This window comes from Zeus faber, assembly GCF_960531495.2.
Source record: "Zeus faber genome assembly, chromosome: 22".
NCBI classification, from domain to species: domain Eukaryota; kingdom Metazoa; phylum Chordata; class Actinopteri; order Zeiformes; family Zeidae; genus Zeus; species Zeus faber.
Genome location: NC_137209.1, coordinates 4,580,217 through 4,597,408, shown reverse-complemented (window position 1 = coordinate 4,597,408; position 17,192 = coordinate 4,580,217). Strand labels below are relative to the sequence as shown.

Genomic DNA, 17,192 nt, shown 5'->3' with positions numbered 1-17,192 from the left:
AGTTTTATTTTTTACCAGGAAGATTTACATACACAAGGAATTTCTTCTGGTGAGGATATCATACAGGCTCGTGGCTTCTACAGTAGCAAAAACAAATTATTTTATACATTGCATAATATATACGCAATTATTTATAAGCATTTGAATCCCCAATAACCGACCCTAACCCTAACCCTACAATAACTATGATTCTGCACCATTTTTTTTACCCATCTTGATGCAACTGCCCCATGGATAAGGTAGTTATATTATTATAAAAATTAAAATGAAAAGAAGGTATGGGAGAAAAACAACACCCATGTGTTACTAGGTATTAATTTGGTCGCAGAATTTACCTGCGTCAGAATTTTCATATGTAGTTTGCAAAGCCCTGAATTACAGTATATGTGAGGCCATTTTAAGTGCCGCTACTACTACTACTACTACTACTACTACCCCTCTAAAAGTACATGTTCAGAACTGTCCAAAACAGTTAATCTTATTTTGGTAGCTCTTTTAATTACTGAGATATAGGGCTTCAAGTTGCAAGTGACTTCTGGTCAGGGCTTCAAGGTCAATACGACAAGGTAAAAAAAAACCCTGCCACCGCACTGGGGTGCCAAGTGTGAATTCCAAGGCATTCGTAATCGAAATGGAATTAAATAAGGTTTGATTTTTTTTTTTTTTACTTTGTTGTAAAACAAAACCAAACACATTTTTGGCAAGGTCCTATCTAGTTTTTAGGGTTGCAAAGGGTCATTATGCAAAGGGTGGCTACTTTGAATAATGTAAAATATTACATTTCTTCTTTTTTGGTTACTACATAATTCCACATGTGATAGTTGATTTTCGTCACAATTATTGTATAGTGTAGAAAATAGTAAAAATACAGAAAATCCCTTGAATGGGTATGTGTCCAAACAGGGGCAAGATAAAATAAGTGTTCATTACATTTCACTGCATATATGTATGGAAGTATGTATATGTATGTGACAAATAAAAATCTTGAATCTTGAATCTTGAATCATCTTCTACATCTTGCACCCCTTCCTGCGACTTGTGAAATGTGAAAGTTGTAATTTGGTAGCCAAACTATTGAATTTGGCTGACAAATTTAAAGGCACAATCATTAATATTTTATTATTTGGGGTAATTTGGGGTATGAATACTTTTTACTTCAGAATTTCCTACTCTTGATTTAAATCAATTGTTGAAAGGTTTTGGATTTTAATTTACCGTAGTTTACATTTACAATGTGAGGAAAAAAATATGAAAAGAGTTGTGTGGGCTGGATCATTTTTCAAGGGACTCTAAACAATAGAAAGTTGGTGTACCTAGTTTAGAGAGTAAACGGCTGAGTGGGCTGATGAGGCTAGCAAGCTTAATATTCTAGCTTTTTTTTTATTCTCGCTTGAACCCAAGATCAAGAAAAATATCCCCAAAGAAACAATGACACGACCAATAATATCATGCCATTAATATTACAGACGTTTCTCCACAGTGCATCCTCCTGAATAGAGAATTCTTCCATATTCTGCATTGAGGGGCCATTATGGCTCATCGCAGGCGTAGAATTAGAGACCCTACCACCCTGGCCACAGATCCAAAAAAACGCCTTGCGCCACAACGACAAGGATATCGTTTCGGAATCAATCTCAGGGTCAGGGTCAGAAGTTACAAAGTTTTTCCAGGGGTCAGGCAGTTCAACACGAGTTTCCTGGCTGTGCCGTGTCCACCATGTCAGCCTATATAACTAGAGAATAGAGGAAGAAAAGAAATAGAAGTCAAATTAGCTGAGAGCACAGGGTGGACAAAACTCAAATTAAAAGATAACAATACACAGCACATTCACAAAATGTACATTCACATCCACAAAATACTATTCTAATCCCTATAAGTAATGTTTCAGACGCAACACACCAAAACATCATCACAACAGTGTCGCCTGTAGTTTATGATATTAGTTTTCCTCTGGATGTTTTATTTTTCAAAGTGTTTTGATATAGTTAATATTTTTCTTGGAATGACCCGCAGAATGCCACACAGCAAATACTCGGGATATGTTATCTTTGAAGAAGACTCTGGCCAGGGGGAAGATATCATGCAAGGTCTTGCTGTTCAGTGGCCGGTAATCTACGCACCACATCAGGTTCCCATCCTTCTTCTTCACTAGGACTATAAGAATGGCATCAGGGCTACGGCTCACCACCCCCTCACGTCCTTTGCATTTGGCTGCCAGTTCCCTCAGTAACCCCTTTTGGCAGACTTACTCTCCATTGGTAGATAAAGAGGAATATTGCCAAAGTACGGCCTTTCCAAAAGCAACAGGATTCTGAAAAATGAATTAATGCTTTTATTCAATTAAGATAAACTTAAATTATTAAGTAGACTGGATTATTTAATGTGGTAATGCATTGAGATTCAGCGGAGATAACATTTGATGAAAGAATTGTCTGTTCAGGGCATCACACATGCAATAAGGCGCAACTATCATTATTCTAAATCCTTTTGGCACTTGGACATTCCACGACACACTGTGGACTCTGAAAATATTGAATGGGGCTAACATTGGAAGAATCTGCATGCCTTGACCTTTTAGGCAATGTTCTTACAACCTGTGATCTTGCTCAGATTCTCATCTGTGATCTTGATTGTCCAGAAGATGTTGATGATCTTGTAGAGGAAGGTGTTGTAGAAGGTATCAATCTAGAATATTTCATTCTTATTGTCTTTCCAACACTCTGCACCATAAGTAAGCCGCAACTTAACATTGTTGTTGTAGAGCCTGGTCTTTGTCGTGAGGCTGAAGAACTTTCACCTCCAGATGGGGCAGGGTCAACTGAAGGAACTTCTGGCATTGAACCTGACCTTGATGTATTCTTTAGCTACATTATCGCTGCTGATTACATTCCCAAGACATGTGAATTGGTCATCGAAGATGATCGAGCGTCGCTCCATCAATGTTGATTGAATGCATTTATGGCCTATTAATGCACATGACTTGGGTGTTCCTAGTGTTGATATGAAGTCTGCTTTTTATTGTTAGAGCTATTTGTTTTTGGATGAGACAAAGGCCAGGTCATCAGCAATGTCTAGGCCTTCTAGGTGGGAGAATAGGGTCTACTGAATTCCTTGGGAAAGGGGTTTGATGCATTACCCAGTGAATGGTGATACCAAAAATGATTGGGAAGAGGATATATCACTGAATTACACCATACTGAGTTACTTGAAATGACTGAGACGGAGCTATCACGAATAACACAGCATTCAAAGCATTCACACATCATTCTCACTCATGGTTCCAATTAAAAGTTATCAAGTTCTAATGCACAAATAGACAAACTATCATAACACTCTTAAGGTATAGCATGTATTGCCTTTTGTTATATGACTCTACAGCATAATTGTACAGTACTGCGGAACATTTTTAAGCACTTTAAATGTTCCACAACATTTGTCTTAGTTATTTTACAGTATATCTTCTCTAACGGTAGGGTAACACCACCAGAAACGGGGCTGCAGCGTGAAGGCGAGCAGCTTTTGTCCTATTGCCGTATGGTCAAACCGCCAGCGACGTTGTGGGTGCGCCAAACATTTCAAACCTCTCTCCTTTTCTATATTTAATATACATTATATAGTAAGATGTGCCATGTCTACTAATTTTTTTATTAAAATGGTGTAGTTTGTTTACTTGGCAAAATAAATCATTTCTTGAAAAAAATTATGTGAATAATCTTGCCATCCGTCCCTTAACATAAAGAACTGTCCTTATTGAAGAAACATAAAATTATGTGTTTCTTATCGATAGTTTAAGTGATGTTTATCATTTAAAAGCATAGGAACAATGCAGTGGTCCGAGCGTCTATTTTCCAAGGACAAGCTCTTTTGAAAGCGCACCTCAGTGCTCTGCGCTGCTCATTTGCATAAAGTTGAAACCTGCTCAACTCTCCTTGACCATTAGTGTGTCAATATGTCTGTAGCATGACAATGACCCCCACCATACAGCCAGAGTCCTAAAGATCTATTTTCAGCAAATAGAAGAACAAGGAGTCCTGCAACTGATTATGGCCTCCACAGAGCTATGATCTCAACATAATTTAGTCAATCTGGGATTACATGAAGAGACAGAAGCTATTCAGACAGCCTAAATCCACAGAAGAACTTCAGCAAGTTCTCCAAGATGCTTGGAACAACCTACCTGCCAGGTACCTTAAAAAACTGTGTGTACTGTGAGTAAAATGTTCTGCTTTAAAGGCAAAAGGGTGGTCAGAGCAAATATTGATTTATGATTTTTTTCTGTTTACTGCACTTTGTATCTCATTAATTGATAAATAAAAACAATTCATGCCATTATTTTTGAAAGAATCCTGAGTTTACATCATTTTTCACAAATGCCAAAAACTTTTGCATCTATTCCCCTTAGTAGAGGGGTCAGTTTGATATAGGATAGATTAATATGATGAGAAAAAAATAACTTTGAAAGAACTAAATCATGAAGGCAGCTGCTATGGGTGTCAGTTATAAAATATGTTGACAATTAGCACTTTAACATGAACTGTAATTATCAAAGCCACATGAGACAACAGAGTTTTATGGCCTCCCGTTTATAATTACTGGGGAGCCAAATAGTTATAGCTGAAATAAGGCACTCAATTGCTAGTACTTTAGAAGTTGTTGAACTGTTAAACTTGATGTGTGTTTACACATCACAGGGTCACACACACACACGCCATTCACAGCTATTTTAAGCGATTTAAGTTCTCAGATTATCATAATTAGTAATTAACCCAGAGCTACCAGAACCTCAGACACATATATAGAAAGCCAAAGACTGAAGACCTGAGATTGGTCATACTAGTCATGCTGATAATGGAAATTGTAATGGCTCTGCAACATGTGCGTCTCGTGTGTTTGTGTGTGTGAGTGAGTAGCATCCTTACGCTTTCTTTCCGTATTGGTGGTGTGGCCAAGCTAACAGCAGTGATGACAAGGCATGTGAGCCCAAAAAGGATGAGTGCAAAGTAGAGGTAGTGGACCTTCGCCAAGACAGAAGGCCGTGGGTCAGGCTCTCCGCAGGAGGGAGACGTGTAGAGAAACTCGAGCACCATTCTGATAGACCCCAACACCAGCCCAATCATTAAGCCCCAAAACGCACCCTGACAATGAGAGACAGAGACAAAAAGGGCACTTATGTACTGTATAGCAAAAAAAAAACAAAAAAAAACAAAAGAGTATTGGGTCATAAAACAGACACTGGGGCAATAAACAATAAAGTTAACTGCCATGCAATTTCTGAGAAGATACAAGTTTTAAATGTTTTAAAACATTTTGGGGAAATTCACAAAGCGACTGCATTGCTTTTGCGGCTGCTAAACTGGGGCAAATAACAGAAAAAGCGAGCGTCTAATTCACAAAGCACCAGTGCAAACAGTGCAATGCACCCTTAACTGCACTGCCACACAAATAGCGTCTTGGTGGGCTGTTGCCATTTGTGCATATTTAAATTCGATATTATGCATGTCTTTGGTGCAAAATGGCCACTGTTCTATGCAAATGAGCCTCGTTGCAAATAATCTCCAATACACAAATACCGGCACTCATAGCCACACGCAGTTAGAGTGACGCTATTACCATCTGCAGAGAGCTGATGGTAACTGTGCAAGTCCCAAAAGAAAGGCAAAAAAGGCAGCACTGTGCTATCATCTTATCTTCAGAGAGTCCCCCCCCCCCCCAAGTTTATTAGATAGATTATTTACTCTGCCACATGATCATTGGGGCACAGATGCCAAACAAGCGCAAATTGCACTCAGCAGCAAAACTTTATGGCCGTGTTTGAGACGGCATATCATTAGCGCAATATCCTTTCCTGAATAGGACACTAAACGACACAGATAGTAAGCGCAATTGACATGCAATTGATGGTGCTATTTGCGGCCGCGAGCCATTTCTTTGTGATTTCGCCCCATTATGTTTTTAGAAATAGAGTAAATATAATTTCACCCTCGTTTTTTCTGCACTTCTGAATTCCTGGGACTGCCTAGAAGTATAATACATGTCTATACATTGATATATGTGCGTAAAAGACCTGTTCGTTGGTGCGTGGCCAGAAGATTGCCATCAGGAAAACAGCAGTGATTGGTGGGGCCAGATAGCTGGTAACTGACTGGACGTAGACAAAGAGTTGCCCACTGTTGGCTGTCTGGATAACTGGAAGCCACAGCAGGCTAACACACACCAAGACTAGGATAAATACCCTGAAATATAGACAGAAAGACCATATTCAAATGTGTGTGCGTGTGCGTGTGCGCGTGCGCATGCGTGTGTGTGTGTGTGACACATTACACACCTGGACAGACACCTACCTGCCCACCACCATAAGTTCCCTCTCTGCAGCTTCAGGCCTTAATCTATGGTAGAGATCTAATGTGAACAGAGTAGAGCCGCTATTGAAGATGGATGTCAGGGATGACATCAGGGCTGCTAGCATCACAGCCAGCATTAGACCGCGGAGTCCTGCATAGGAGGAAATTAAGGCAGAACGAGTGTGACATTTTGGTTTGTGAAATACTTCTTCTCTATGCTAGGATCGTAGAATTACAAAAATACATAAAGAGACGTAAAAAAAAAAAAAAAACAAGATATGTAAAGATTAAAAATAATAGGTGTTGAACTATTATTAGTAGAAAATATATTGCATTTATATATTTTACATGGTATAACATTGTATACTATGAAATATTTACTAATTGTGGTTCTAATATACAAATTACATTGAGATAATGTTCACAAATATCAAATTCCAGGACTCTGACATATTTGTGATTTGTGCGTATGTATGGTTGAAGGCAGTTCTAAATTTGTTCCTATTGTAAAATCAAACAAAATTCAGCAAATATTGATAGATCCCAAATTTTAGCTTTAAGCACAAATCTGTTCAGTGCGCTGTTTGTGACAGCAAATGAGGGTAAATCAAGTAACTAAGTTACAGCTAATGAGCTGCAAGTTTAGTGGTTAGCAATGTGCTAAACCACTCTATCTAGTGGTCTTGTAAACATATGTGCATGTCTCCTCACCCATCGGCATTAGCTGCACCACTAACATAGGGTAGGCGATGTTGGAGCAACCGACTGTGGTGCCACAAACTCTCTGACATACAGCTGGATCCACACAGCCCACCTCATCTATATGTACACCAAGATAATGTACACAAACACAGAAAACAACACACACAGTGAACCATTATTACTGTCACAAATTCCCCTCACTATTAATTATTGCATCTGGTTTTTGTTATCATGCCATGTCACTAACTCTCCTATCATTTCAGATCTGGTCACTCCATTCTCGTCACGTTTCCCCATCCACCTCCACACCTGCAGCTCATTCCCTCATGAGTAGCCTCAGTTTAGAGAGAGAGAAGGCTTATAACAAGGGGAAGGGGCCCTTTGTCCGCTGCCAGATTAGCAGTCCACCATTTCTCTCTTCAGTTATTTCCTGGTCTGCCTGTTTTTGACCATACTTGCCCACTTTCTGGACCTTGGATTCCCTGCCTGCCCCTTGTCGGATCTGCTTGCCTGAGTGACTCAGTTTGAGTGACTGATCTCCCGGTTTTGACCCTGGCTGTTGTAAACTGAGTAATAAAGTCAACTGACCACTCCTTCCAACTAAGCCAGTCTCATTGTGGTGCTTTTGGGTTCAAACATGCCAGTATCAGTGCACGTTGCAATTACAGCACATTATGACTATAGCCAAGAAGTACTAAATGTATAATAATCCCAGCAGTCAATTTGAAATATTTCACACATTACAACTTGATGGATTCAAAAAAATGCAATTCAGTTGGACTAAGTTACTATTTTCATTTAACACCAGCTGAGAATGAAGAAAATACAGCATTGAGACCCAACTTGCATCCAAGACTTGCATCAACTTAGGGTTTCCCAACTCGTGTGTGTAAAATCACAAGTTCAAATATAAAAACTTTCGCCTCCAAAGAAAATTATAAAATGGCAATGAAATGTGGTTCCAAATAGGAATACTGATAGACCTAAATGTGAAATATTTAAATGTAATATAAAACAATGCAATGATAAGATAGAAGGCAGAGGGATTGCAAAGTTCTATCAGCTAATGAATGGAAAGGAAGTATTGCATCTCTTAGATCACAAATGATGGTGAATGTTGTTAGAAAGGTTTGAATTTAACGTTATTTGCAGTTTATTATAAGCAGATGAAGTGTGTATGATTCCTAATATTTTGGGTTTTCCTCCCCTATTATTGGTATTTGAATTGAATAAATGTATTCACGCCACCAACTTGTGATTTCTTTGACCTTTTATGCATGTTTACAGTTTGTCTCCAAATACTTTAATTTTTTGGTATGTTTGGGGGTGACAGTTTGTGTGTAATTGCTAAACTGCCAGCAAAACAGCTGTCCACAAGGTATGAATTGGACAATAATACACTAAACTTCACACTGACCTGGGAAGAGGGCTCGACTTATCATGCCTGGTATGACGATGAAGAACATGGGCAGCAGTTTGAGATATCCACCCAATACACAACCCCCTTTAGCATGAGACAAAGACTTGGCTGACAGAGACCTCTGCACAATCACCTGGAGAAAATACAGCAGACAAAGAAGAGATTGAGATATTAAGAAAGGACACTCAGATTAGATGCCAATGACTGACTTCGGGCAAAGGGGAGGTATAGAGAGGGCAAATTGAAATGTCAGGATGACAATATGAAGTTGAGGAGTTCTGTTTAGCTGAGGTTGTCACAGCCCCAGCCGTGCCTTTCTGGCCCCTGGTCTCCTTATGTGAGTCTCTCCTCCCTTTCCCTCTTGTTTGTAGTATGTCCATGTCTATACCTGACAGTAAAGCGTGGGCGTGGCTCCTGGTTCCAGGCCTGGCTGGCATAGCTGCTCCTCGTCACACTCATGACTCTCATAAGAACCCTGGCTCCTCATCAGACCTCGTCTGATTGTACTGTCACCTAGTGTTGTATTCTCATGTATTTGTTTCCTTGTCTGACCCTGTCTGCCCCTCGTCTCCAGAAAACCTCCCATGTGCCTGCCTGTCTATTCCTCACCACTGACGTGTCCACACGTCAAGCCCTGTGCCTTCAGCCTGCCTGCCAGGACCCCGAACGACCCACTTGCTCTTTATTCTACCCCCACATAATTTTGTTCCCTTGTAAATAAACCTTCTATACTTCCCCCATGGTATTTGCTGCATCTGGGTGCTCTCCGCCTCGTTCATGACTGAAGTAAGTGGTTGGGCTATACGTGTGCCATGTCAACTGTAATGAGGTTTTTTTTTGATGGCCTTGTATCTCTGGATGTTCCATTTTTTTTCGTCATTTGCTGTGGGTCCAGCTTAACACAAAGTACAACATACACTGAATAGCATAATACACATTGGAAAGCAACTGCTAAGGTGCATAAGCAACTACATTTACATAAAAATGTTGAGTGTAAGAAGCTTGTCTTTTATATTCCTAATATATTTTATTCTCAATGTTGCTAACTGTTAAAACTACTCTAACTTATGAAAGATTAATATTTATGATAGTGTTTTACCCAGCCTAACAGCCATAGTACAGTATATTAATTCACAATTGTTTGTATACATCACCGTGGCCACTTACTCTCCATATTTGCTGAAGTTCATAAAAGTGTGAATGATGTTTTTTTGGAGGGGCAGGAGCCACTTATTAATTTAGGCTTGAAGGTTTTAAACTTATGGGGCTTAACCTTTTGTTTTGTGGAAGACGTTAGGTAACTCCCTTATCTTATGCTGCTTCTAGAAGCACAGCATTAGTGTAACATACTATATAATATTTATTTTTGCTTCGCATGCATGTACTTGGTACATTTTTTCAATGTCATACTTGTCTCAAATTGGAAAAGAGATTGAGGACCAATGGTCTAGACCAGTGGTCTAGACCAGAAGACGAAAGAATTTGAAGTCTCAAAGGGACTACAACGGGGGAGGATATTTTCGGCAAAGTATGCCAAACCATGGAAGAGTTGGACCTAGACTGGTCAAAGCTTGCCAACATCACGACTGACGGGGCTCCTAGTATGGTGGGCGTGTCTCGGGGTCTAATAGGACCCATGAACCGGGAGATGGAAGAACGGGGTCTCACCGCCCCGCTACAAGTCCACTGCCTAATTCACCAGCAAGCACTGTGCTGCAAAGTGTTGAAGTGGGATTCTGTCATGAAGGTTGTGGTGTCATGCATAAACTTCATCAGAGCAAAGGGACTTAAACACAGGCAGTTCCAACAATTCCTGTCTGAACTGGAGTCTGCGCACAGTGATGTGCTGTACTACACAGAGGTCCGATGGTTGAGCCGGGGCAGAGTTTTGAGGCGTTTTTACGAGCTGCTACCCGAAATTAACGCATTTCTTCATTCAAAAGACCAAACGGTCCCAGAGCTGATCGACCCAAAATGGAAATGGCACCTTGCATTTTTAACAGACGTGACAGAAATGCTGAACAGCCTTAACTTGCAGCTACAAGGCCAGGGGAAACTCATTTGCGACATGTATTCTCACATAAAAGCATTTGAGGTGAAACTTGCCCTGCTTTTGGAACAACTGAAAAAGCACAACTTCATCCATCTCCCTGCTACCCAAAACCTCTCTGCAGAGAACCCAGTGGTCCCGTTCCCAGCTGAAAAGTGTGTGGAAGCACTGGAAATGCTGAAGGCGGAGTTCGGTGTGCGATTCCGGCAACTACATGTTAATGCAAAAGAAGAAGAAGATGAAGCCCAGCCTTCTTATCAGTTTAAGTTGACCGAGTTACAAAACTGTGATGTTCTGAAAGACGCATTCAAGCCCAACAGTCTCATTGACTTCTATGCCGCCCTCACAAACGACACGTACCCTAACATAAAAAAAACACGCAATGAAGATGTTAACACTTTTTGGCAGCACCAATATCTGCGAGCAAACCTTTTCACACATGAAACACCTGAAAACTCAGATGAGATCAAGATTGACAGATGAACCCTAGGCACCCCTGCGATCGTCACACTTTTTCTGTTACAAACTGACCCCGGCCCCCATCAGAGAAGAGAAAAGTTATGTGGCCCTCACAGGAAAAAGTTTGGGTACTCCTAGTCTAGACAATGGCTAATTATGATTAGTTTCCAAAATTGCGTCTTGGCACCGTTAGACTCAAGATGCATTGTTTTGTCAATAGATCTAAGCTACATTAATGCATTTTTAATTTAAGAAATTACTGCTTAAAACATTTACTTTATAAAAAAAAACTTGCTCTAAAGATTCATATGAAACTTGCGTCAACTTTTTAATTTACCTGATCAGTACACCAGACCCATGTAGACAGTACAGTGAGTCCAAACAACAAACCAGGCCAGGGTATATCACCCATGATGGGGTCTCTCATCAAGTGGAAGGAATCACTCCGTGGCAGGTGGCACGTTGTGTTTGCAATGGTTGTAGAGGGAATTGCTGAATGGTACTGGCTCAAAAGACCTTCATACCAACCAACCTGTGAGAATGCTGAGAAATGAAAATCAGACAATCACAAAAACTTCTTGTCACATGAAACTTTTTTTCAAAACACATATACCAATAAGGGTAGAAACAAAATCAGAGGTCATGTTTTGGCCATAGCATTGCTATAATACTGTAAACTCTGTGAATGAAGTAATGACAATGATGGTACAAGGTTAGCCAGGATGGCATGGCCTCCTCCCTGACACTACCTCCAGAGATTGTCCGTGTCAGACGTGTTTACACTACCTGGAAACAATCAGTTTGGTTTAGACGGGGGGTGGAGCCTGGGTAGAGTGTGCAGGACGTGATGCAATGACGCTGCAGAGTTTTACAGCACACCCAAAACGGTGGACGATTTACAGACTTATCAGTATCTGGCCTTTTTTTTTGCGGAGATACTAGCAGAAAGGACTAGCAGTAGTTACACTCCGTGCACGAAGGTAAATAACTGCCGCATGATATCCACATCATCAACACGCCCACTCCCTCACTTTGAATAATTGGACAATTACCTGCTCGATTCACAAATACTGCTCAATCGGATATTACCCAGACTTGGTACTAAGGTGCTGGCTGGGTGAAGTCTGTGTAATGTCCAGGTCAAATGATTTGGACATTTGTGTTCACACATACAGCTGATCCAGGTAATGTGCGGATAATTTCAGGGTTGCAGTGCATGTGTGAGAGCACCTTACGACTCATGTCAACGAATGAAATAAATGAGTATTGTACGATTGAGCCTAGAGCACAAGCACATATTATGCAGGGATTACTTTTTTACCCCAAGGAGCACATGTGCTCCGAAGGTGAAAAATGAGCGCAATGAAAATGTATCAAATTAAATAAAGGATACGAGGAGACATTTACAAGCAAAATTATTTAATTAATTTTAACACAAAAAATAAATTAGCAATTAATAATTTTTTGCTTCAAACTGTATTTAATAATTATGCAATAGTTATACTTTAAACTGTATAAACAGTATAATCCATAATAAAGTAGTTCTTTTTAGTTCTAAACGCCAGTCCGCTCAGTCCATTTAGACACACAACATATAGCAAAATAGTCTTGTTTATTTTATTAATTAATTTATTTAATTATTAATACAATAAACAACCAGGTGGCTTTATAACAATATAATAGTTAAAGAAATCTACATTTTTGGTACTATCAAATGCTTAAATTCGAGATCATTTACACTTGATATTGCCTATTCATCCAGTAGAGTAGATACAGTAGAGGTTGTGGCTATTCAGAAGGTTAATGTTTTGGTATAGAGCTGATTCGATCCACCCCCAGTAACAAAATTTAATTCTAATGAGCAACCAGTATCACATTCAATTTCCCAAGTTTATAACAAACCAAATTTCATGAAAATCGGTTCACAATTTAGCGAGTTACAGTTCATTTTGTAGATGAAGAAAGAAGAAGAAAGAAGAAACAGTCTTTATTTGTCACACAACACACCACACTACAACACATGCTTGCACACACACACACATGCACATGCTTGATGGTGGCCTGTGAAATGGTTCCTCTGCATTTAACCAGGATAAGTCTGCATTTCTCAATACACATCTTGTTTACTAGCGGATCTTGACCACCTCAATATAGTGCCAATCTGACTCATAGCGCAGCATACAGCAACAGAATTTTGTAATACTTTATTTGCACGCATGCTCCTAAGTACATTTTACAGTTCACACACATCTATTTTTAGTCACAAATACGACTGAAACACTCGCACTGTTGAGCTCTGTGATGCCCGGAATAACGGTATCTCCCCGGCATAAATCGTTTCAGCCATCCACATTTATTTTTGTTTTTTATAATAAAGTAAATAAGCAATTATGTTATCATCCTGGTCACTATTCACCCTGGCTGTGTGCAGTATGTGTAGGCTGTGACTGATGGTTGTGTGGGGCTTCAGGCATCAGCGAATGATACGTTCCGTTGATGTCAGAACTCAGAAAAACTCCTACTTGGAACAGTGCAAAATAACGGCCATTAAAGTATTATTTGATGTTATGTCAACATAACAGTTTCTACTGTAGCTTGTAGAATTCACAAGCTTGCCAAAGAAATATACATTTACTGAGGGTGAAATGTGTATTTTTTCAGAACAGGGGAAACATTTAGCTCTGATGTGGGAATTACTGACATGGAATTGCCGATTTCCGTGTTGCAATGGAAAACATCACAACTTCTGGCTACCTCTTAACCTGTTGCAATCATAGACTGTTTTCTAATCCACATAAACAAGAGAGTGCAGATAGCAACCTTTACAAAGAATGGTTACCTCAATTGGTGATTACATAATCAATGAAGCCAGCTGTCACGGCCACCGGCACAGAGACACAAATGACGGAGTGCAAAACACAAGTTTTTTTGTACAAAATGGACTACATGGAACAAGCCCTGGAGCAAATGAACAGCACGTCCTGACAAGGGCTCCTCTCATGAAGCAGTGTGATTTTACCTGTTTTGCCTCATTAGACCAATCAATGAGCGACAGGTATGCAGCCACACTGATCCTGGACCCCAATTACCTAGACCCAAGACAGGTGTGGCTGCTCAAACCAAACCATCCCCACACTACAGAGTAAAACTCAATAATGTCACAACAACCCTGGCATGCACAAATCATGCACTGTAATAATTATAAATTAATTGTGCACTCTAGTGAATAAAAGTTGTGCTCCGGCAAATAAAAAGATATGCTTTGGCAATAAGGCATAAGTCAGAAGTAAAAAATCAAAAAAAATAACGATAGACGGAAGGTGCTGTACCCCATTCTGAAGGAGAACAAACAGAAGGGTAAATGGGTATCGCTGGCTGTTGATAAACTATATATACACGGTTTGTTATTCACGGACTCCTCCACCACACCCTGGTTATTCTGATATGCGAGATGTAGAAATTAGTATCCAATCCATGTCAGGATTGTAAATATTGCTCACCCTTTCATCATCTCGCCTTCCTAATCCCTCCCTCCCTACTTATCCGATCATCTCACCTTCTTAGTTAACCCCTCACTACTTCTCTGATCATCACACCTTTCTAATCCCTCCCTCCCTACTTCTCTCATCACTCTCACCCTCAACCAACTATCTCACTTTATGTATTTCTGACTGCACTGTTCTATGTTTATCTTTGTCTTTTTGTCATTTTTTTGTGTAGATATGTATCCCTACTGGTACGACAGGAGCTGGGAGGGACCCAAGTGGGGGTTCCAGAACGCTACGCTGGGGACGCAGACGGCTGTAGTCCGTTCATCACAAACTGTTCCATCCTCTTCGCTCTGCAGCCCCACACCTTCGCCTCTGAGGATGCCAGGGTGGCGTTCCCCGTAAATAACCTGACAGGCCGCGCTCGGCTGTGGAGAGCGGTGGAGTGGGAACGACGCACACCAGCCTGCTCCTCCTTCCACGCCTTCGCCGCCGAGCTCCGCAAGGTGTTCGGTGTTACATGACGGGGTCCGGATGCTACTGGTGGTCTCCTGGGTCTCAGTCAAGGGTCCCGCTCCGTGGTCGATTACCCGATCGACTTCCGCACTCAGGCTTGACTGAGCGAGTGGAACCCGGCAGCCCAGATTGACGCATTCCTGATGGGATTAGCAGAGTACGTGAAGGAAGAGCTAGTTACCCACGACCTGCCCACCTCTCTCGATGGCATCATTGAGCTTGCTTCCATATCGACCGACGCATCCAGGCCCGGCAGCGAGAGAGGTGTCGGAGCCAAGTGGAGTGCCGGCCAGCAACCCGTCTCCCAGGTTCCTCCGGGCCGCCAGCTCTTCTGGCCCGTCAACCCACGAGTGAGGCCCCTCCCATACAGGTTGGCTGGGCCAGCCTCACCCCGAAGGAGAAGGAGAGACGCCGGTTGGGGAACCTTTGTCTCTACTGCGGTCTAGTTGGACACATCTCCGGGTGTCCGGTAAAAGGCCGGGCTCGCCAGTGAGGGAGGAGGTCCTGGTGAGCCACACCTCCAAACCCTCCTCCAACCCACGCCCCCTGTGTCAGGCTCGGCTGCTGCTGCCCAAATGCTCACATTCCCTCGCCATACTTATTGACTCTGGTTCCGATGTTAACATCATCGACGATAACCTAGCACGGCAGCTGGGTGTTGGTCGAGTTTTCCTGCCTTCTCCGGTTCCTGCCACTGCCCTGGATGGCCGCCTCCTGGGGACAGTCACCGATCAGACGGTGCCCATCCGCATGCTCCTGTCCAGCAACCACCACGAGAAATACAGTTCTGCATCCTGCACTCACCTCGTCACCCTCTCCTCTTGGGGTTCCCCTGGCTCCGGCGTCACAACCCACACCTCGACTGGACCACAGGGGCTATTCTGGGATGGAGTCCTGCTTGCCATCAGGTCTGCCTGAAGCAAGCCGCCGCACCTCAGCCACCCACCAGCTCCAGCTCCGCACCTGACATGTTGGGGGTCCCCACCGAGTACCTCAACTTCAGGGAGGTCCTCAGCAAGGCCAAGGCGACATCCTTTCCTCCGCACAGGCCATACGATATTGCCATCGACCTCCAGCCCGGCTCCACCCCCCCCAGAGGCCGCCTGTACTCCCTGTCCGCCCCGGAGAGAGAGGCCATGGACACCTATATTAACGATGCCCTGGCAGTGGCCATCATCCGTCCCTCCTCATCCCCGGCGGGGGCGGGCTTCTTCTTCGTGGAGAAGAAGGACAAGTCGTTTCGCCCCTGTATTGACTATCGCGGTCTCAACGACATTATGGTCAAGAACCGCTATCCCCTGCCCCTCATCTCATCAGCCTTCGAACTCCTGGAGGGGGCCATGGTATTCACCAAGCTCGACCTACGCAACGCCTACCATCTGGTCCGGGTTCGAGAGGGGGATGAATGGAAGACGGCGTTCAACACTCCCTCCGGCCACTACGAATATCTGGTGATGCCCTTTGGCCTCACCAACGCCCCCGCCGTCTTCCAGGCCCTGGTCAATGACGTGCTCAGGGACATGCTCAACAAATTCATCTTTGTGTACCTCGACAACATCCTGATCTTCTCCCGATCCCAAGCTGAGCACGTCCATCACGTCCAGACGGTCCTGCAGCGCCTCCTGGAGAATTCACTCTTTGTGAAGGCGGAGAAGTGTGAGTTTCACGTCCCGTCCGTCTCCTTCCTGGGGTATGTCGTGGGGAGGGGGACCATCCAGACGGACTCCACCAAGGTCTTCGCCGTCACCACCTCGCCCACCCCGGACACCCGCAAACAACTCCAGCGCTTCCTAGGTTTTGCCAACTTCCATCGGATGTTCATCCGAGGCTACAGCATGGTGGCTGTTCCCCTCACAGCCCTAACCTCCTCCAAGGTGCCGTTTCTGTGGTCCGCCACCGCCAATGACGCCTTCCTGGCCCTGAAGGCACGGTTCACTTCAGCCCCCATTCTGGTATTGCCTGACCCCAAACGGCAGTTCGTGGTTGAAGTGGACGCCTCCGACGTGGAAGTCGGAGCTGTTCTCTCCCAGAGAACCGCCTCCGAACAGAAGCTTCATCCCTGCGCCTTCTTCTCCAGGCGTTTGACCCTGGCCGAACTACGAGGAACTACGACATCGGGAATAGGTAGCTTCTCGCCGTCAAATTGGACCTGGAGGAGTGGCGACACTGGCTAGACGGAACCCAGCTGCCGTTCCTGGTGTGGACTGACCACATGA

The 17,192-nt window shown here is 42.8% G+C and overlaps 1 protein-coding gene across 1 annotated transcript in view; it reads right to left on the bottom strand.

The window, feature by feature from the left end:
* Positions 1-2,574: 2,574 nt before the first annotated feature.
* Positions 2,575-17,192, bottom strand: part of slc5a9 (solute carrier family 5 member 9) — a gene marked incomplete at both ends in the record, with an annotated part of 35,904 nt that continues 21,286 nt past the window's right edge. Inside the window, 7 exons of the mRNA XM_080023130.1 lie at positions 2,575-2,685; positions 4,920-5,135; positions 6,065-6,233; positions 6,342-6,492; positions 7,053-7,160; positions 8,461-8,596; positions 11,310-11,515. Of these exons, the coding sequence (XP_079879256.1) occupies positions 2,575-2,685; positions 4,920-5,135; positions 6,065-6,233; positions 6,342-6,492; positions 7,053-7,160; positions 8,461-8,596; positions 11,310-11,515 (1,097 nt within the window). The remainder of the gene's footprint in view (positions 2,686-4,919; positions 5,136-6,064; positions 6,234-6,341; positions 6,493-7,052; positions 7,161-8,460; positions 8,597-11,309; positions 11,516-17,192) is intronic.